The 22,194-nt window shown below is 50.1% G+C and overlaps 1 protein-coding gene across 3 annotated transcripts in view; it reads left to right on the top strand.

Annotated features, from left to right (window-relative positions):
• AHNAK (AHNAK nucleoprotein) overlaps window positions 1-22,194 on the top strand; it is a 116,660-nt gene that overhangs the window by 9,602 nt on the left and 84,864 nt on the right. The window contains exons 2-6 of one of the 3 annotated variants that reach the window (XM_010384902.2): window positions 1,172-1,269; window positions 1,640-1,796; window positions 2,557-2,744; window positions 3,667-10,653; window positions 11,806-21,644. In XM_010384902.2, coding sequence (XP_010383204.2) covers window positions 1,640-1,796; window positions 2,557-2,744; window positions 3,667-10,653; window positions 11,806-20,799 — 16,326 coding nt within the window. In that variant the 5' untranslated portion in view covers window positions 1,172-1,269 and the 3' untranslated portion in view covers window positions 20,800-21,644. Of the gene's footprint in view, window positions 1-1,171; window positions 1,270-1,639; window positions 1,797-2,556; window positions 2,745-3,666; window positions 21,645-22,194 lie in introns of those variants that run through there. The other 2 variants (XM_010384900.2, XM_010384904.2) reach the window with 2 other exon arrangements.

Below are 22,194 nucleotides of genomic sequence, written 5' to 3'. Positions count from 1 at the left end.
CACCAGCCTGGGCTACAAAGCGAGATTCCGTCTCCAAAAAAAAAAAAGGAGTTACAGACTCGGGTCCAAGCCCAGCATAGTTGTGCTGTCATGTGTACCCCGGGTAAGCTGTTCTCGCAGAGACTCAGTCTCTGTCTGTGAAATTGGCGCAGTAACATCTCCCTCTTGAAGCTGTAGTTGAGAATGTGGGTCGAGGCTGGGCACGGTGGCTCCTGTTTATCGTCCCAGCACTTTGGGATTGTTTGAGCCCAGGAGTTCTGGACCAGCCTGGGCAACATGGCAAAACCCCATCTCTCCAAAAATACAAAAATTAGCCAGTTGTAGTGGCACGTGGCTGTGGTCCGAGCTACTTGGGTGGCTGAGGCAGGAGAATCACTTGAGTCCAGGAGGTTGAGGCTGCAGTGAGTCGTGATCGCGCCCCCGCACTCCAGCCTGAGTGACAGAGCCAGACCCTGTCTCAAAAAAATAAAACGAGGCTGAGTGCGTGACTCACGCCTGTAATCCCAGCACTTTGGGAGGCTGAGGCAGGCGGATCACGAGGTCAGGAGCTCGAGATCATCCTGGCTAACACGGTGAAACCCCATCTCTACTAAAAATACAAAAATTAGCTGGGCATGGTACATGGTGGCGGGTGCCTGTAGTCCCAGTTACTCAGGAGGCTGAGACAGGAGACTGACTTGAACCCAGGAGACGGAGCTTGCAGTGAGCCAAGATCTGCTATTGCATTCCAGCCTGGGCGACAGAGTGAGACTCCGTCTCAAAAAATAATAATAATAAAGAATAAAAAATAAAAAAAGAAAGAAAATAAAAAGAATATGGTGAGAATGTGCATGTGAAACGGCTCCTGGAGGCTGGTGTTCATTTTTTTCTCCTTTATTGCCTCCATTTTTACAGATGAGGAAATGGAGATTCAGAAAAGTGAAGTGTCTTGGCCAGGGTCCCACAGCTTGAAGGAGGCAGAGCCAGGATCTGACTCCAAGTCTGGCTCCTCTGAGGTCCCTTTCTGCTGTGCCAGGCTGGAGAGTCATGAACGAGTGGAATTGATGGCGGTGTTGGGGGTCGGGGTTGTGTGCTGGCCTGGGTAGCAGAGGACCCGGCTGTCCCTTGGGTGGGGACTCGAGCAAGCTGACTGCCGACCGGAGTGTGAGCATCATCATGAACTTTCCCCTAGGTTGTGACCGAGATCCTGACGAGAGAGACTGAGGGGAAGAGAGGAAGGAGGGGCGGGCTCCTGGCAAGGCATTTGCTCCTGAGCGGAATCCTGCAAAGGTCAGTAGGTGGGAGAGGCAGAGAGAGGCGGAGGTGATGGGATGTGGGGAGGGTGGGCCCCGTGTGGATGGGAGGCTGGGGCTGTGGGGGACAGGGATGAAGGACTGGCTACCTCTGGGGCCAGTTGCCTCTGCTATCTCATTTCCATCTTCTTTGTTATGCCTTGGGAGAACTCCCACAGTGGAAGGACGTGAGACAAGGTAACCCATCCCCAACACCTCACCTGGCAGGTGAGCCGGCTGCAGGGGCAGGTGCATTGCCGAGGGCCCCATTCCCTGGAGTTTATAGCACCAGAGATCGTTAGCTTTCCCATGCCCTAATGTCCTCCCACCCGCACTGACCCCAGCTCCATTTCCTCACCTCATCCCAGATGGAGAAGGAGGAGGAGACAACCCGGGAGCTGCTGCTGCCCAACTGGCAGGGTAGCGGCTCCCACGGGCTGACCATCGCCCAAAGGGATGACGGCGTCTTTGTGCAGGAGGTGACGCAGAACTCCCCTGCGGCCCGCACTGGGGTGGTCAAGGAGGGTGAGTCTCCAGGGTATGGACGGGGTGCTGGAGGTTGGGGGGTTGGCGGGGGTGTTGGAGGGAAGGACAGGGAGCAGGCAGAAGTGGGCGAGTGGCTGCCGAGGGCCTGTTCCCAGTGGCATCAGGATGGGCGGTACCCAAGCCCTGCCCTCTCTTGGCCACTCTGTGTCTGTCACTTGTGGTCTTCAGGGGAGGCAGTTGTGTGGGGTAGTGGACACCTGGTCCTCAGATCTGACTCCACCACCCACTAGCTCTGCAGATTTGGGCAAACGAGTTGGCCTTGCTCTTTTTTTTTTTTTTTTTGAGATGGAGTTTCGCTCCTGTTGCCCAGGCTGGAGTGCAATGGCATCATCTCAGCTCAGTGCAACCTCCGCCTCCTGGGTTCAAGCAATTCTTCTGCCTCAGCCTCCAGGGTGGCTGGGATTACAGGCATGCACCACCATACCCGGCTAATTTTGCATTTTTAGTACAGACGGGGTTTCTCTATGTTGGGCATTCTGGTCTCGAACTCCTGACCTCAGGAGATCTGTCCGCCTCGGCCTCCCAAAGTGCTGGGATTATAGGCATGAGCCACCGTGCCTGGCCCCCACAAATTGGCCTTTCTAAGCCTCAGTTTCCATGTCTGTACAATGGGTATTACCACGCCCACCTTGAGGGTGGTCATGAGATCAAGTCAGTTCAGTGCCCAGTGTGTGGTGGCTGTGTGCGATTTCCCTGAGGCTCTTTGGGCCTTACCTGCTTCCTGCTCTTCCCTGCTCAGGGGACCAGATTGTGGGTGCCACCATCTACTTTGACAACCTGCAGTCGGACGAGGTGACCCAGCTGCTGAACACCATGGGGCACCACACGGTGGGCCTGAAGCTGCACCGCAAGGGGGACCGCTCCCCCGAGCCTGGCCAGACCTGGACCCGTGAAGTCTTCAGCTCCCGCAGCTCTGAAGTGGTTCTGGTGAGTGCCTCACCGGCCCATCTGTGCCCTGAGCTCCCCCGGCCACGCCAGCCTGCTGACCCCACTCCTGAGCCTCCCAGCTGCCTCCAGAGCCTCTCTTTTTGCTCCTTCTCCTCCTCTCACCTGTTTTCACTCGCTTGATCTCTTGGCCACCCTGTTTCTTTCTGCTTTCATGTGACATGTGGCTGTGCTGCCCCTGAATGTCTTCAGTGAGTCTCTTCAGAGTGGCCACAGTATGGGAACTGACTTGTGCAGCCCGGCCCTAGACGCTAGGAGGAAGGTCAGCTGTTTTGCAAGAATCTTTCAAATGACTTCACAGGTGCCCAGCTCCACCTCACAGGCACCATTTCTCTCTGCAGAGGCCTGATACATTCTGTGGGTCAGACGCTGGACAGCAAAGTGCCTGTGGGGACATTGTTCCTTCTCGTGGCTTGTTTATTTAACAAATAATGGGTCCTCAAAGTGAGACTGTTAACCCAAGCACAATCAGTCTTAGGCTCAACAAGTGCTTTCCAGGGTACAAGAGCCTCTGAGAAAATTCCCCTCCTGGTTAAACAAAGCCAGTGGGTTGAGAGTTGGGCGCTGCAGGGCCCGGTCTCTTGGGAGGTCTCCCTGGCACAGGCCGATTTGAATCTCTAACTGAATGGAAATCCTCTCAGTCCAAGAGTATACCTCCCACTCCCTCTCCCTGGTTTTTGCTTCCCGGTATGCCCTCCAGAAAATTTCTGATTTCCTCCTGTGATGTGACTGTCAACCCCTTTCTTTACTCCCTTGTGCTGTGGCCCAGGAGGCTCCATGGACCTCTGTTTTGGTCCCAGCTTCTCTGGGAAACAGGCAACGTGTTGTCGGCTGGGCTGTGGCCGGGCATTTGCTAACTCAGGCAGACTCTGCTGCAACCTCTGCCCGGCGTGTCTTTCTGCAGAGCGGGGATGATGAGGAGTACCAGCGCATCTACACCACGAAGATCAAGCCACGGCTGAAGTCGGAAGACGGAGTGGAAGGAGACCTTGGGGAGACCCAGAGCCGCACCATCACGGTGACCAGAAGGGTCACAGCCTACACTGTGGATGTGACCGGCCGGGAAGGAGCCAAGGACATAGACATCAGTAGCCCTGAATTCAAGATCAAGATTCCAAGACATGAACGGACTGAAATCTCCAATGTGGATGTGGAGACCCAGTCTGGAAAGACCATGATCAGACTGCCCTCGGGCTCGGGGGCAGCCTCTCCAACGCCAGGCTCTGCTGTGGATATCCGAGCAGGGGCCATTTCTGCTTCAGGACCAGAGCTCCAAGGTGCTGGCCACTCAAAGCTCCAGGTCACCATGCCTGGGATAAAGGTGGGAGGCTCAGGTGTCAATGTCAGTGCAAAGGGCTTGGACTTGGGTGGCAGAGGAGGGGTCCAAGTTCCAGCAGTGGACATTTCATCTTCTCTTGGGGGTGGGGCAGTAGAGGTGCAGGGCCCATCTCTGGAGAGTGGTGATCATGGCAAAATTAAAATTCCCACCATGAAGGTGCCGAAATTTGGTGTCTTGACAGGGCCTGAGGGCCAGACGCCAGAGGCAGGGCTGAGGGTTTCTGCACCTGAGGTCTCTGTGGGGCACAAGGGCGGCAAGCCAGGCTTGACTATCCAAGCCCCTCAGCTGGAAGTCAGTGTGCCCTCTGCCAATATTGAGGGCCTTGAGGGGAAGCTGAAGGGCCCCCAAATCACTGGTCCATCACTTGAGGGTGACCTAGGCCTGAAAGGTGCCAAGCCACAGGGGCGCATTGGGGTCGACGTCTCTGCTCCCCAAATTGGGGGTAGCATCACTGGCCCCAGTGTGGAAGTTCAGGCCCCTGATATTGATGTTCAGGGGCCTGGGAGCAAACTGAACGTGCCCAAGATGAAAGTCCCCAAGTTCTCTGTATCAAGTGCAAAGGGAGAGGAAACTGGGATTGATGTGACACTGCCTACAGGTGAAGTGACTGTTCCTGGGGTCTCTGGGGATGTCAGCCTGCCTGAGATTGCTACTGGTGGGCTGGAAGGAAAGATGAAAGGTACTAAAGTCAAGACTCCTGAAATGATTATTCAGAAACCTAAAATCTCCATGCAGGATGTGGATCTGAGCCTTGGGTCTCCTAAACTGAAAGGAGATATTAAGGTTTCTGCTCCTGGGGTACAAGGTGATGTTAAAGGCCCTCAAGTGGCAGTTAAAGGCCCCAGAGTGGACATAGAGACCCCAAACCTAGAGGGAACCTTGACAGGCCCCAGGCTTGGCAGTCCTTCTGGGAAAACCGGAACCTGTAGGATCTCTATGGCAGAAGTAGACTTAAATGTGGCCACACCGAAAGTGAAAGGGGGTGTAGATGTTACACTCCCCAAAGTAGAAGGGAAAGTCAAAGTCCCTGAAGTTGATGTCAAAGGCCCCAAAGTGGACATCAGTGCCCCAGATGTCGAAGCACATGGCCCAGAATGGAACCTGAAAATGCCTAAGATGAAAATGCCCACGTTCAGCACTCCAGGAGCCAAAGGGGAAGGTCCAGATGTGCATATGACTCTACCCAAAGGAGATGTCAGTATTTCAGGGCCCAAGGTCAGTGTGGAAGCCCCGGATGTCAACCTAGAGGGTCTCGAGGGGAAGCTTAAAGGCCGCCCTGATGTTAAGCTGCCTGATATGAGTGTCAAGACACCAAAGATCTCCATGCCTGATGTAGATTTGCACGTGAAAGGTACAAAGGTGAAGGGAGAGTATGATGTAACTGTACCAAAGCTTGAAGGAGAACTCAAAGGCCCGAAAGTGAACATTGATGCCCCAGATGTGGACATTCATGGCCCAGACTGGCACTTGAAGATGCCCAAGATGAAAATACCCAAATTCAGTGTGCCAGGGTTCAAAGCAGAGGGCCCAGAAGTGGATGTGAACCTGCCCAAGGCTGATGTGGACATTTCCGGGCCCAAGGTAGATGTTAGTGTTCCTGATGTGAGCATTGAGGGACCAGAAGGGAAATTGAAAGGGCCCAAGTTTAAGATGCCTGAGATGAACATCAAAGTCCCCAAGATCTCCATGCCTGATGTGGACTTACATTTGAAAGGCCCTAACGTAAAGGGAGAATATGATGTCACAATGCCAAAGGTTGAAAGTGAGATTAAAGTTCCTGATGTTGAACTTAAAAGTGCCAAAGTGGACATCGATGCCCCAGATGTAGAGGTTCAAGGTCCAGACTGGCACCTGAAGATGCCCAAGATGAAAATGCCCAAGTTCAGCATGCCTGGCTTCAAAGCAGAGGGCCCAGAAGTGGATGTGAACCTGCCCAAGGCTGAAGTTGACATCTCAGGACCCAAGGTGGATGTTGAAGTTCCAGATGTGAATATTGAAGGACCTGAAGGAAAGCTGAAGGGCCCCAAGTTCAAGATGCCAGAGATGAATATCAAGGCCCCCAAGATCTCCATGCCTGATGTGGACTTGCATATGAAAGGTCCTAAAGTAAAGGGAGAATATGATGTGACAGTGCCAAAGCTGGAAGGGGACCTGAAAGGCCCAAAAGTAGATGTCAGTGCCCCAGATGTTGAAATGCAGGGTCCTGACTGGAACTTGAAGATGCCAAAGATTAAAATGCCCAAATTTAGCATGCCCAGCCTCAAAGGAGAGGGGCCAGAATTGGATGTGAACCTGTCCAAAGCGAATGTGGACATTTCTGCACCAAAAGTAGATCTTAGTGCTCCAGATCTGAGCCTTGAAGGACCTGAAGGGAAGTTGAAAGGCCCCAAGTTTAAGATGCCTGAGATGCACTTCAAAGCTCCTAAGATGTCTCTGCCAGATGTTGACCTGGATCTTAAAGGACCCAAAATGAAAGGAAATGTAGATATCTCTGCACCAAAGATAGAGGGTGAGATGCAGCTTCCAGATGTGGACATCAGAGGTCCCAAGGTAGACATTAAAGCACCAGATGTGGAAGGCCAAGGCCCAGACTGGAGCCTGAAAATACCCAAGATGAAAATGCCCAAGTTCAGCATGCCCAGTCTCAAAGGTGAGGGCCCAGAGGTGGATGTGAACTTGCCTAAGGCTGACGTTGCTGTCTCAGGACCCAAGGTGGACATTGAAGCCCCAGATGTGAGCCTCGAAGGTCCAGAAGGGAAGCTGAAGGGTCCCAAGTTTAAGATGCCTGAGATGCACTTCAAGACCCCCAAGATCTCCATGCCTGATGTGGACTTACACTTAAAAGGCCCTAAAGTCAAAGGGGATGTGGATGTGTCTGTGCCCAAGGTAGAAGGTGAAATGAAAGTGCCAGATGTTGACCTCAAAGGACCCAAAGTGGACATTGATGTCCCAGATGTGGATGTTCATGGCCCAGACTGGCACCTGAAGATGCCCAAGATGAAAATGCCCAAGTTCAGCATGCCTGGCTTCAAAGCAGAGGGCCCTGAAGTGGATGTGAAGCTGCCCAAGGCTGATGTTGATGTCTCAGGACCCAAGGTGGATGTTGAAGTCCCAGATGTGAGCCTTGAGGGCCCGGAAGGAAAGCTGAAGGGCCCCAAGTTTAAGATGCCCGAGATGCACTTCAAGTCCCCCAAGATCTCCATGCCTGATGTGGACCTGAATCTTAAGGGGCCAAAACTGAAGGGAGATGTGGATGTGTCCTTGCCTGAGGTAGAAGGTGACATGAAAGTGCTAGATGTTGATATCAAAGGGCCCAAAGTTGACATTAGTGCTCCAGATGTGGATGTTCATGGCCCAGACTGGCACCTAAAGATGCCCAAGGTGAAAATGCCCAAGTTCAGCATGCCCGGCTTCAAAGGAGAGGGCCCTGAAGTGGATGTGAAGCTGCCCAAGGCTGACCTTGATGTCTCAGGACCCAAGGTGGATGTTGAAGTTCCAGATGTGAATATCGAAGGTCCAGACGCAAAACTAAAAGGTCCCAAATTCAAGATGCCGGAAATGAATATAAAGCCTCAGAAGATATCCATGCCAGATGTGGGTTTGCATTTGAAAGGTCCTAAAATGAAAGATTATGATGTTACAGTTCCAAAAGTAGAAGGAGAGATAAAAGCTCCCGATGTTGACATCAAAGGCCCAAAAGTTGACATTAATGCACCAGATGTGGAGGTTCAAGGCCCAGACTGGCACCTGAAGATGCCCAAGGTGAAAATGCCGAAGTTCAGCATGCCTGGCTTCAAAGGAGAGGGCCCAGATGTGGATGTGAACCTGCCCAAGGCTGACATTGGTGTTTCGGGACCCAAGGTGGACATTGATGTTCCAGATGTGAATCTTGAAGCTCCAGAGGGGAAACTAAAAGGCCCTAAGTTCAAGATGCCAAGCATGAATATACAGACACACAAAATCTCTATGCCTGATGTTGGGCTTAATTTGAAAGCTCCTAAACTGAAAACTGATGTAGATGTTTCCCTTCCCAAAGTGGAAGGAGAGTTGAAGGGTCCTGAAATTGATGTGAAAGCCCCTAAGATGGATGTGAATGTTGGTGATATTGATATTGAAGGTCCAGAAGGGAAGTTGAAGGGCCCCAAGTTTAAGATGCCTGAGATGCATTTCAAGACCCCCAAGATCTCCATGCCGGATGTGGACTTACACTTGAAAGGCCCCAAAGTCAAAGGGGATGTGGATATGTCTGTGCCCAAGGTAGAAGGTGAAATGAAAGTGCCGGATGTTGACATCAAAGGACCCAAAGTGGACACTGATGCCCCAGATGTGGAGGTTCAAGGCCCAGATTGGCATCTGAAGATGCCCAAGATGAAAATGCCCAAGTTCAGTATGCCCGGCTTCAAAGCAGAGGGCCCTGAAGTGGATGTGAATCTGCCAAAGGCTGACATTGATGTGTCTGGACCCAGTGTGGACATTGATGCTCCTGATTTGGATATTGAGGGACCAGAAGGAAAGTTGAAAGGCTCTAAATTTAAGATGCCCAAGTTGAATATAAAAGCTCCCAAGATCTCCATGCCTGATGTGGACTTGAATTTGAAGGGACCCAAACTGAAGGGAGAGATAGATGCTTCTGTGCCAGAACTGGAAAGTGATGTCAGAGGGCCGCAAGTTGATATCAGAGGTCCTTTTGTGGGAGCGGAGGTGCCTGATGTTGATCTGGAGTGTCCTGATGCAAAGTTGAAAGGGCCCAAGTTTAAGATGCCTGAGATGCACTTCAAGGCCCCCAAGATCTCCATGCCTGATGTGGACTTACACTTGAAAGGCCGCAAAGTCAAAGGGGATGTGGATGTGTCTGTGCCCAAGGTAGAAGGTGAAATGAAAGTGCCAGATGTTGACATCAAAGGACCCAAAGTGGACATTGATGCCCCAGATGTGGATGTTCATGGCCCAGACTGGCACCTGAAGATGCCCAAGATGAAAATGCCCAAGTTCAGCATGCCTGGCTTCAAAGCAGAGGGCCCAGATGTGGATGTGAACCTGCCCAAGGCTGACATTGATGTCTCAGGACCCAAGGCGGACGTTGAAGTTCCAGATGTGAGCCTCGAAGGTCCAGAAGGGAAATTGAAGGGCCCCAAGTTTAAGATGCCCGAGATGCACTTCAAGACCCCCAAGATCTCCATGCCGGATGTGGACTTACACTTGAAAGGCCCCAAAATCAAAGGGGATGTGGATGTGTCTGTACCAAAATTGGAAGGAGATTTAACAGGCCCCAGTGTGGATGTGGAGGTGCCTGATGTTGAGCTGGAGTGTCCTGATGCAAAGTTGAAAGGCCCTAAATTTAAGATGCCAGATATGCACTTCAAGACCCCCAAGATCTCCATGCCGGATGTGGACTTACACTTGAAAGGCCCTAAAGTCAAAGGGGATGTGGATGTGTCTGTACCAAAATTGGAGGGAGATTTAACAAGCCCCAGTGTAGATGTGGAGGTGCCTGATGTTGAGCTGGAGTGTCCTGATGCAAAGTTGAAAGGGCACAAGTTTAAGATGCCTGAGATGCACTTCAAGACCCCCAAGATCTCCATGCCGGATGTGAACTTAAACTTGAAAGGCCCCAAAGTCAAAGGGGATGTGGATGTGTCTGTGCCCAAGGTAGAAGGTGAAATGAAAGTGCCAGATGTTGACATCAAAGGACCCAAAGTGGACATTGATGCCCCAGATGTGGATGTTCATGGCCCAGACTGGCACCTGAAGATGCCCAAGATGAAAATGCCCAAGTTCAGCATGCCTGGGCTCAAAGCAGAGGGCCCTGACGTGGATGTGAAGCTGCCCAAGGCTGACATTGATGTCTCAGGACCCAAGGTGGATGTTGAAGTCCCAGATGTGAGCCTTGAAGGTCCAGAAGGGAAGCTGAAGGGCCCCAAGTTTAAGATGCCCGAGATGCACTTCAAGACCCCCAAGATCTCCATGCCTGATGTCGATTTCAATTTAAAGGGACCCAAAATCAAAGGAGATGTTGACGTTTCTACCCCAAAGCTGGAGGGAGAGTTAAAAGGTCCAGAATTGGATGTCAAAGGTCCCAAATTAGATGCTGACATGCCAGAAGTAGCTGTGGAAGGCCCAAATGGCAAGTGGAAAACTCCTAAGTTCAAGATGCCAGATATGCACTTTAAAGCTCCCAAAATCTCTATGCCAGACCTCGATCTACACTTGAAGAGCCCCAAGGCAAAAGGAGAGGTGGATGTAGATGTTCCCAAATTGGAAGGGGAACTTAAAGGGCCACATGTGGACGTCAGTGGGCCAGACATTGACATTGAGGGACCAGAGGGCAAATTGAAAGGCCCTAAGTTCAAGATGCCTGATACACATTTCAAAGCCCCCAGTATTTCTATGCCGGATGTTGACCTAAATCTCAAAGGACCCCAAATCAAGGGGGATGTAGATGTGTCTGTGCCTGAGGTAGAAGGTGAAATTGAAGTACCAGATGTGAACATCAAGGGCCCCAAAGTTGATGTAAATGCCCCCGATGTCCAAGGTCCAGACTGGCACCTGAAGATGCCCAAGATGAAAATGCCCAAGTTCAGCATGCCTGGCTTCAAAGCAGAGGGCCCAGATGTGGGTGTGAACCTGCCCAAGGCCGACATTGATGTCTCAGGACCCAAGGTGGACATTGAAGGCCCTGATGTTAACATTGAAGGACCAGAGGGAAAGTTGAAAGGGCCTAAGTTCAAGATGCCAGAGATGAACATTAAAGCCCCCAAGATCTCCATGCCTGACTTTGATTTGCATCTGAAAGGTCCCAAGCTGAAGGGCGATGTGGATGTTTCTCTGCCTAAAGTGGAAGGTGACCTCAAGGGCCCCGAAGTTGACATCAAGGGGCCCAAAGTGGATATCGATGCCCCAGATGTGGGTGTTCAAGGCCCAGACTGGCACCTGAAGATGCCCAAGGTGAAAATGCCAAAGTTCAGCATGCCTGGCTTCAAGGGAGAGGGCCCAGATGTGGATGTGAACCTGCCCAAGGCTGACATTGATGTCTCAGGACCCAAAGTGGACATTGAAGGCCCTGATGTTAACATTGAAGGGCCGGAGGGAAAAATGAAAGGGCCTAAGTTCAAGATGCCAGAGATGAACATCAAAGCCCCCAAGATCTCCATGCCTGATATTGACTTAAACCTGAAAGGCCCCAAAGTAAAGGGTGATGTGGATGTTTCCCTTCCTAAAGTGGAAGGTGACCTTAAGGGCCCAGAAGTTGATATCAAGGGCCCAAAAGTGGACATTGACGCACCTGATGTTGATGTTCATGGCCCAGACTGGCACCTAAAGATGCCCAAGATAAAAATGCCCAAGATCAGCATGCCTGGCTTCAAAGGAGAGGGTCCAGATGTGGATGTGAACCTACCCAAGGCTGACCTTGATGTCTCAGGACCGAAAGTGGATGTTGAATGTCCCGATGTGAATATCGAAGGACCTGAAGGAAAGTGGAAAAGTCCAAAGTTTAAGATGCCTGAGATGCATTTTAAGACTCCAAAGATATCCATGCCGGATATTGACCTGAATCTCACAGGTCCAAAAATAAAAGGAGATGTGGACGTTACAGGCCCTAAGGTAGAGGGAGATCTGAAAGGTCCTGAAGTTGACCTCAAAGGCCCCAAAGTGGACATTGATGTCCCAGATGTTAATGTTCAGGGTCCAGACTGGCACCTGAAGATGCCCAAGATGAAAATGCCCAAGTTCAGCATGCCTGGCTTCAAAGCAGAGGGCCCTGAAGTGGATGTGAACCTGCCCAAGGCTGACGTTGATGTCTCAGGACCCAAAGTGGACATTGAAGGCCCTGATGTTAACATTGAAGGACCAGAGGGAAAGTTGAAAGGGCCTAAGTTCAAGATGCCAGAGATGAACATCAAAGCCCCCAAGATTTCCATGCCTGACTTTGATTTGCATCTGAAAGGTCCCAAGCTGAAGGGCGATGTGGATGTTTCTCTGCCCAAAGTGGAAGGTGACCTCAAGGGCCCCGAAGTTGACATCAAGGGCCCCAAAGTGGACATTGATGTCCCGGATGTGGATGTTCAAGGCCCAGACTGGCACCTGAAGATGCCCAAGGTGAAAATGCCAAAGTTCAGCATGCCTGGCTTCAAAGGAGAGGGCCCAGATGTGGATGTGAACCTGCCCAAGGCTGACATTGATGTCTCAGGACCCAAAGTGGACATCGATGTTCCAGATGTGAATATCGAAGGTCCAGAGGGAAAATTAAAAGGTCCCAAGTTCAAGATGCCTGAGATGAATATCAAAGCCCCCAAGATCTCCATGCCTGACATTGATCTTCACCTGAAAGGCCCCAAGGTGAAGAGTGACGTGGATGTGTCTCTGCCCAAAGTGGAAGGTGACGTGAAAGTTCCTGATGTGGATATTAAAGGCCCCAAAGTGGACATTGATGCCCCAGATGTGGACGTTCAAGGCCCAGACTGGCACCTGAAGATGCCTAAGATAAAAATGCCCAAGATCAGCATGCCTGGCTTCAAAGGAGAAGGTCCAGAAGTGGATGTGAACCTGCCCAAGGCTGACATTGACGTCTCAGGACCCAAGGTGGACATTGATGTTCCAGATGTGAATATCGAAGGTCCAGATGCAAAACTGAAGGGCCCTAAATTCAAGATGCCAGAGATGAACATCAAAGCTCCTAAAATATCAATGCCTGATTTAGACCTCAATCTTAAAGGCCCTAAGATGAAAGGAGAGGTGGATGTTTCACTTCCAAATGTAGAAGGTGATTTGAAAGGACCTGCTCTTGACATAAAAGGCCCAAAGATAGATGTAGATGCTCCAGATATTGACATTCATGGCCCAGATGCCAAATTAAAAGGTCCAAAACTGAAGATGCCTGACATGCATGTAAACATGCCTAAGATCACCATGCCAGAAATTGACTTGAATTTGAAAGGCTCAAAGCTTAAAGGAGATGTCGATGTCTCTGGGCCCAAGTTGGAAGGTGACATTAAAGCTCCCGGTTTGGATATAAAGGGCCCAGAAGTGGACGTTTCTGGTCCTAAGCTTAATATTGAAGGCAAGTCAAAGAAATCTCGTTTTAAGCTTCCCAAATTTAATTTTTCAGGCTCCAAAGTTCAGACACCTGAGGTGGATGTCAAAGGTAAAAAGCCAGATATTGACATAACAGGTCCAAAAGTTGATATTAATGCTCCTGATGTCGAGGTCCAAGGAAAAGTGAAAGGATCCAAGTTTAAAATGCCTTTCCTGAGTATTTCATCTCCCAAAGTTTCTGTGCCTGATGTGGAGCTAAATTTGAAAGGTCCTAAAGTCAAAGGAGATTTAGATGTTGCAGGTCCCAATTTAGAGGGTGACTTGAAAGGCCCCAGAGTGGATATGAAGGCACCAGAAGTCAATCTAAATGCACCTGAGGTGGATGTTCATGGTCCGGACTGGAATCTGAAAATGCCCAAGATGAAAATGCCCAAATTCAGTGTGCCTGGCTTAAAAGCAGAAGGGCCAGATGTAGCTTTGGATCTGCCAAAAGGAGACATCAACATAGAGGGCCCAAGTATGAACACTGAGGGCCCAGAACTCAATGTGGAAGGTCTGGAGGGAGGCTTGAAAGGCCCCAAATTCAAGATGCCTGACATGAATGTCAAAGCTCCCAAGATCTCCATGCCTGACCTTGACTTCAACTTGAAGGGCCCCAAGGTGAAAGGTGATGTGGATGTTTCTCTTCCCAAACTTGAAGGGGATCTGAAAGGGCCAGAGGTTGATATCAAAGGCCCTAAAGTGGATATCAGTGCCCCAGATGTGGATGTTCATGGTCCAGACTGGCATCTGAAGATGCCCAAAGTGAAAATGCCCAAGTTCAGCATGCCCGGCTTCAAAGGAGAGGGCCCCGAAGTGGATGTGAACCTGCCCAAGGCTGACCTTGACATCTCAGGACCCAAGGTGGACATTGATGTTCCAGATGTGAATATTGAAGGTCCGGATGCAAAGCTGAAGGGCCCCAAGTTCAAGATGCCTGAGATGAACATCAAAGCCCCCAAGATCTCCATGCCTGACTTTGACCTGAACTTGAAGGGACCGAAAATGAAGGGTGATGTGGATGTGTCTCTGCCCAAAGTGGAAGGTGATCTAAAAGGCCCTGAGGTGGACATCAAGGGCCCCAAAGTGGACATTGACACTCCTGACATTAACATTGAAGGCCCAGAGGGTAAATTGAAGGGACCCAAATTTAAGGTACCAGAGATGCATCTGAAGTCTCCCAAAATATCGATGCCTGACATTGATTTAAACCTGAAGGGCCCCAAGGTGAAGGGTGATGTGGACGTTTCTCTGCCCAAAGTGGAAGGCGACCTTAAGGGCCCTGAAGTTGACATCAAAGGCCCCAAAGTGGACATTAATGCTCCGAATGTGGATGTTCAAGGCCCAGACTGGCACCTGAAGATGCCCAAGGTGAAAATGCCAAAGTTCAGCATGCCTGGTTTCAAAGGAGAGGGCCCAGATGTGGATGTGAACCTGCCCAAGGCTGACATTGATGTCTCAGGCCCCAAGGTGGACATTGATGTTCCAGATGTGAATATCGAAGGGCCAGAGGGAAAGTTGAAAGGGCCTAAGTTCAAGATGCCTGAAATGAACATCAAAGCCCCCAAGATCTCCATGCCTGACATTGATCTTCACCTGAAAGGCCCCAAGGTGAAGAGTGACGTGGATGTGTCTCTGCCCAAAGTGGAAGGTGACGTGAAAGTTCCTGATGTGGATATTAAAGGCCCCAAAGTGGACATTGATGCCCCAGATGTGGACGTTCAAGGCCCAGACTGGCACCTGAAGATGCCTAAGATAAAAATGCCCAAGATCAGCATGCCTGGCTTCAAAGGAGAAGGTCCAGAAGTGGATGTGAACCTGCCCAAGGCTGACATTGACGTCTCAGGACCCAAGGTGGACATTGATGTTCCAGATGTGAATATCGAAGGTCCAGATGCAAAACTGAAGGGCCCTAAATTCAAGATGCCAGAGATGAACATCAAAGCTCCCAAGATCTCCATGCCTGATTTTGATTTGCATTTGAAAGGCCCTAAGGTGAAAGGAGATGTGGATGTTTCTCTGCCTAAGATGGAAGGTGATCTAAAGGCCCCTGAGGTTGACATCAAGGGCCCCAAAGTGGACATTGATGCCCCAGATGTGGATGTTCATGGCCCAGACTGGCACCTGAAGATGCCCAAGGTGAAAATGCCCAAATTCAGCATGCCAGGATTTAAAGGAGAGGGCCCAGAAGTGGATGTTAATTTGCCCAAAGCTGACATTGATGTCTCAGGACCCAAAGTGGACATTGACACTCCTGATATTGACATTCATGGTCCAGAAGGGAAACTGAAGGGCCCCAAATTTAAAATGCCTGACCTGCACCTCAAGGCACCGAAGATCTCTATGCCTGAAGTTGACCTGAATCTGAAAGGTCCAAAGGTGAAGGGTGATGTGGACGTTTCTCTGCCCAAAGTGGAAGGTGACTTCAAGGGCCCCGAAGTTGACATCAAGGGCCCCAAAGTGGACGTTGATGTCCCAGATGTGGATGTTCAAGGCCCAGACTGGCACCTAAAAATGCCCAAAGTGAAAATGCCCAAGTTCAGCATGCCTGGTTTTAAAGGAGAGGGCCCAGAAGTGGATGTGAACCTGCCCAAGGCTGACCTTGACATCTCAGGACCCAAGGTGGACATTGATGTTCCAGATGTGAATATCGAAGGTCCAGATGCGAAACTGAAGGGCCCTAAGTTCAAGATGCCAGAGATGAACATCAAAGCCCCCAAGATCTCCATGCCTGACTTTGATTTGCATCTGAAAGGCCCCAAGGTGAAGGGCGATGTGGATGTTTCCCTTCCTAAAGTGGAAGGCGACCTCAAGGGCCCCGAAGTTGACATCAAGGGCCCCAAAGTGGACATTGACGCCCCTGGTGTGGATGTTCAAGGCCCAGACTGGCACCTGAAGATGCCCAAGGTGAAAATGCCCAAGTTCAGTATGCCAGGATTCAAAGGGGAGGGCCCAGATGTGGATGTGAACCTGCCCAAGGCTGATATTGACATCTCTGCCCCCAAAGTGGACATTGATGCCCCTGATGTCAGTATTGAAGGTCCAGATGCAAAACTGAAGGGCCCGAAGTTCAAGATGCCAGAGATGAACATCAAGGCCCCGAAGATCTCCATGCCTGACCTTGACTTTAACTTGAAGGGCCCCAAAGTGAAGGGCGATGTGGGTGTCTCTCTACCCAAAGTGGAAGGTGATCTCAAGGGCCCTGAAATTGATATAAAAGGCCCCAGTTTGGACATGGACACCCCTGATGTCAATATTGAAGGTCCAGAAGGAAAACTGAAGGGGCCCAAATTTAAGATGCCTGAGATGAACATCAAAGCCCCCAAGATCTCCATGCCTGACTTTGACTTGCATCTGAAAGGTCCAAAAGCAAAGGGCGATGTGGATGTTTCACTACCTAAGCTGGAAGGTGATCTGAAAGGGCCAGAGGTAGACATCGAAGGTCCTGAAGGAAAGCTCAAAGGTCCTAAGTTTAAGATGCCTGATGTTCATTTCAAAACCCCACAAATCTCCATGAGTGACATTGATTTGAATTTGAAAGGACCTAAGATAAAAGGAGATATGGACATTTCCATTCCTAAACTGGAAGGAGATCTGAAAGGTCCCCAAGTGGATGTCAAAGGCCCTAAAGTGGACATTGACGCTCCTGATATTGACATTCATGGTCCAGAAGGGAAACTGAAGGGCCCCAAATTTAAAATGCCTGACCTGCACCTCAAGGCACCGAAGATCTCTATGCCCGAAGTTGACCTGAATCTGAAAGGTCCAAAGGTGAAGGGCGATGTGGACATTTCTCTGCCCAAAGTGGAAGGTGACCTCGAGGGCCCTGAAGTTGACATCAAGGGCCCCAAAGTAGACGTTGATGTCCCAGATGTGGATGTTCAAGGCCCAGACTGGCACCTAAAAATGCCCAAAGTGAAAATGCCCAAGTTCAGCATGCCTGGCTTCAAAGGAGAGGGCCCAGAAGTGGATGTGAACCTGCCCAAGGCTGACCTTGACATCTCAGGACCCAAGGTGGACATTGATGTTCCAGATGTGAATATCGAAGGTCCAGATGCGAAACTAAAGGGCCCCAAGTTCAAGATGCCAGAGATGAACATCAAAGCCCCCAAGATCTCCATGCCTGACTTTGACTTAAACCTGAAAGGCCCCAAAGTGAAGGGCGATGTGGATGTTTCCCTTCCTAAAGTGGAAGGCGATCTCAAGGGCCCAGAAGTTGACATCAAGGGCCTAAAAGTGGACATCAACGCCCCTGATGTGGATGTTCAGGGCCCAGATTGGCACCTGAAGATGCCCAAGGTGAAAATGCCCAAATTCAGCATGCCTGGCTTCAAAGGAGAGGGCCCAGATGTGGATGTGAACCTGCCCAAGGCCGACATCGATGTCTCGGGACCCAAGGTGAACATTGATGTTCCAGATGTGAATATCGAAGGTCCAGATGCAAAACTGAAGGGCCCCAAGTTCAAGATGCCTGAAATTAATATCAAAGCTCCCAAGATCTCCATACCTGATGTTGACCTAGATTTGAAAGGACCCAAAGTAAAAGGAGAGTATGATGTGGCTGTCCCTAAGGTTGAAGGGACTTTGAAAGGCCCAGAAGTAGACCTTAAAGGTCCAAACCTGGATTTCGAAGGCCCCAATGCCAAACTCAGTGGCCCATCTTTGAAGATGCCATCACTGGAGATATCTGCTCCTAAAGTAACTGCTCCTGATGTTGATTTGCATCTCAAGGCACCAAAAATTGGATTTTCGGGTCCGAAGTTAGAAGGTGGTGAAGTGGACCTCAAGGGGCCCAAAGTTGAAGCTCCAAGCTTAGATGTACACATGGACAGCCCAGATATTAACATCGAAGGGCCAGATGTTAAAATCCCCAAATTTAAGAAACCCAAGTTTGGATTTGGGGCAAAAAGTCCCAAAGCTGACATCAAATCACCTTCACTAGATGTCACTGTTCCTGAGGCAGAGCTGAACCTTGAGACTCCTGAAATTAGTGTTGGTGGCAAGGGGAAGAAAAGTAAGTTTAAAATGCCTAAAATTCATATGAGTGGTCCTAAAATTAAGGCCAAAAAACAGGGATTTGACCTGAATGTTCCTGGGGCTGAAATCGATGCCAGTCTCAAGGCTCCTGATGTAGATGTCAACATCGCAGGGCCGGATGCTGCACTCAAAGTCGACGTGAAATCGCCGAAAACCAAGAAAACGATGTTTGGAAAAATGTACTTCCCAGATGTAGAGTTTGACATTAAATCACCTAAATTTAAAGCTGAGGCTCCTCTCCCTAGCCCCAAATTGGAGGGTGAACTCCAGGCACCTGATCTGGAACTTTCTTCGCCAGGGATTCACGTCGAAGGTCCTGACATCAAGGCGAAGGCTCCCAAGGTCAAGATGCCAGGTGTGGACATCTCAATGCCAAAAATAGAGGGTGACCTGAAAGGCCTCAAAGTGCAGGCAAACTTGGATGCACCTGACGTCAATATCGAAGGCCCAGATGCTAGAGTCAAAACACCTTCCTTCGGCATTTCTGCCCCTCAAGTCTCCATCCCTGATGTGAATGTGAACTTGAAAGGACCAAAGATGAAGGGTGATGTCCCCAGCGTGGGACTGGAAGGACCAGATGTAGATCTGCAAGGTCCGGAAGCAAGAATTAAGTTCCCCAAGTTTTCCATGCCCAAGATCGGCATCCCTGGTGTGAAAATGGAGGGTGGGGGAGCCGACATCCATGCTCAGCTACCCTCTCTTGAAGGAGACTTGAGAGGACCAGATGTTAAGCTCGAAGGGCCTAATGTTTCTCTAAAGGGGCCGGGAGTAGACTTGCCTTCAGTGAACCTCTCTATGCCAAAAGTCTCTGGGCCTGACCTTGATCTGAACTTGAAAGGACCAAGTTTGAAGGGAGACCTGGATGCGTCTGTTCCCAGCATGAAGGTGCATGCTCCAGGGCTCGACCTCAGCAGTGTCGGTGGCAAAGTGCAGGTGGGAGGAGACGGTGTGAAAGTGCCAGGGATCGATGCCACAACAAAGCTTAACGTTGGGGCACCAGATGTGACACTGAGGGGACCAAGCCTGCAGGGAGACCTGGCTGTCTCTGGTGACATCAAATGCCCTAAAGTATCCGTAGGAGCTCCTGATCTAAGCTTGGAGGCATCCGAAGGCAGCATTAAACTTCCCAAAATGAACCTGCCCCAATTTGGCCTCTCTGCTCCAGGGTCCGACTTGCACGTTAATGCCAAGGGGCCTCAGGTTTCCGGAGAACTGAAGGGGCCAGGTGTGGATGTGAACTTGAAAGGGCCTCAGATTTCACCACCGAATGTGGACTTGAACTTGGAAGGACCAAAAGTGAAAGGGAGCCTTGGGGCCACTGGCGAGATCAAAGGCCCCACTGTTGGAGGAGGTGTTCCAGGCATCAGTGTTCAAGGCCTAGAAGGAAACCTCCAGATGCCTGGAATTAAGTCCTCTGGATGTGATGTGAACCTGCCAGGTGTGAATGTGAAACTCCCAGCTGGGCAGATTTCTGGTCCTGAAATCAAAGGTGGTCTGAAAGGTTCAGAAGTAGGTTTCCACGGGCCTGCTCCCGATGTCAGTGTGAAGGGGCCTTCCTTTAATATGGCATCTCCTGAGTCAGATTTTGCCATCAACTTGAAGGGCCCAAAAGTCAAAGGAGGTGTGGATGTTTCAGGGGGTCTCAGTGCCCCAGACATCAGCCTCGGTGAAGGGCATGTGAGTGTTAAAGGTTCCGGAGGTGAGTGGAAGGGACCCCAGGTCTCCTCTGCTCTCAACTTGGACACATCTAAGTTTGCTGGGGGCCTTCATTTCTCAGGACCAAAGGTGGAAGGAGGTGTGAAAGGAGGTCAGATCGGACTCCAGGCTCCTGGGCTGAGTGTGTCTGGGCCTCAAGGTCACTTGGAAAGTGGATCTGGAAAAGTAACATTCCCTAAAATGAAGATCCCCAAATTTACCTTCTCTGGCCGTGAGCTGGTTGGCAGGGAAGTGGGGGTGGATGTTCACTTCCCTAAAGCAGAGGCCAGTGTCCAAGCTGGTGCTGGAGACGGCGAGTGGGAAGAGTCTGAAGTCAAACTGAAAAAGTCCAAAATCAAAATGCCCAAGTTTAATTTTTCCAAACCTAAAGGGAAAGGTGGTGTCACTGGCTCACCAGAAGCATCCATTTCTGGGTCCAAAGGTGACCTGAAAAGTTCAAAGGCCAGCCTGGGCTCTCTGGAAGGAGAGGCAGAGGCCGAATCCTCTTCACCAAAAGGCAAATTCTCCTTATTTAAAAGTAAGAAGCCACGGCACCGCTCAAATTCATTCAGTGATGAAAGAGAGTTCTCTGGACCTTCCACCCCGACGGGGACTCTGGAGTTTGAAGGTGGGGAGGTGTCGCTGGAAGGCGGGAAAGTTAAAGGGAAACACGGGAAGCTGAAATTCGGTACCTTTGGTGGATTGGGGTCAAAAAGCAAAGGTCATTATGAGGTGACTGGGAGTGATGATGAGACAGGCAAGTTACAGGGCAGTGGGGTGTCCCTGGCCTCTAAGAAATCCCGACTGTCCTCCTCTTCTAGCAATGACAGTGGGAATAAGGTTGGCATCCAGCTTCCTGAGGTGGAGCTGTCAGTTTCCACAAAGGAAGAGTAGCAGGCCCTTGTATGTGTGTACATATATATATATATATAAAACAAAACATCAGCCTTGGCTGTGTTCCTATATAAACTCCAAAGGGAAGCACACCGCCCGCCTCAGCAATCATGCAAAGATCTTGCCTGGCCCGGTGGCAAGCGCTGAAAAACCGACCGCCTGTAGGCTCCTGGAACTATACAGATAGGTAAAGAGTTCCAAGTTCGTCCAGCCCATGTGCAAAGTCAACAGTATTTGCCTTAAGATTTCATATATATATATTTTTTGCATTGACTGCTGAGAGCTCCTGTTTACTACGCAAGCTTTTGTGTTTATTATCCTCATTTTTACTGAACATTGTTAGTTTTGGGGTAATGGAAACCCACTTTTTCATTGTAATGACTTTGGGGGCTTTTGTTAGTAAGGGTGGGTGGGGTGATGGGTTGCAGACGGAGGTCAGGTCTTCCTCTTTTCTGAGATTGGATCTGTTCAAACAGCAAACACCCACAGATGGCCCAGAGGTGGCGGCAGTCAGAGTGTGTGGGTGTTTTTAGGATTCTTTAGCGTTGCTTCTTTCACCCAGGGGTGGTGGTCCCAGCCAGTTTGGTGCTGACGGTGAGAGGAAATGAGAACCTGTTTGCAAATTGTCCAACCCACCCCCTCAACATGAGGGGCTTCCATTTTCTGTGTTTTGTAAGGAAAATGTTTCCTTCAGGCCGCCATGTTCCTGATATTAGTTCTGATTTCTTTTTAACAAATGTTATCATGATTAAGAAAATTTCCAGCACTTTAATGGCCAATTAACTGAGAATGTAAGAAAAAAATTGATGCTGTACAAGGCAAATAAAACTGTTTATTAACCTTAACCTTGATGTCTTGTGCCTTTGCATTCTGCATTGCGGGCGTGTGAAACCTGGGGAAGTGGCACAGCCAGCTGTGACTGTTCACACCAGATCCATCTGGTGGCATTGCTAGTTTCATCAGTGACAAGGCAGTGATCTTTGGGAGCTAGTGGGAGAAAAATTTTGCTTCTTGATTCTCATGGTGAGGCTAGTTGTGCCACTGCTGAGAAATCAAGGGGAGGCTTGGCCTCAGGACCCACTCACCTACTTTGCATCCTCAGATATGAATATACAATTCATGTCTGAATTAGAACTGGTTCTAAATGGGTTAGAGATGTGAACGGTTAAAAGGCCTCCTGGAATTACCGAAAGGGCTCTGCTTAGGAATCGCTGGTCTGCCATTTATCCCTGACACGGCTGCAGGTTTGCTGAGTGACTGCTGTCGCTCGGGCTGGAGTGCAGTGGCACAATCTCAGCTTACTGCAACCTCCTCCTCCTGGGTTCAAGCGATTTTCCTGTCTCAGCCTCCCGAGTAGCTGGGATTACAGGCACCTGCCTCTACGCCGGGCTAATT

The sequence above is a fragment of the Rhinopithecus roxellana genome, chromosome 15 (assembly GCF_007565055.1).
Source record: "Rhinopithecus roxellana isolate Shanxi Qingling chromosome 15, ASM756505v1, whole genome shotgun sequence".
In the NCBI taxonomy this organism is placed as follows: domain Eukaryota; kingdom Metazoa; phylum Chordata; class Mammalia; order Primates; family Cercopithecidae; genus Rhinopithecus; species Rhinopithecus roxellana.
This window is presented reverse-complemented; position numbering and strand designations above follow the sequence as displayed.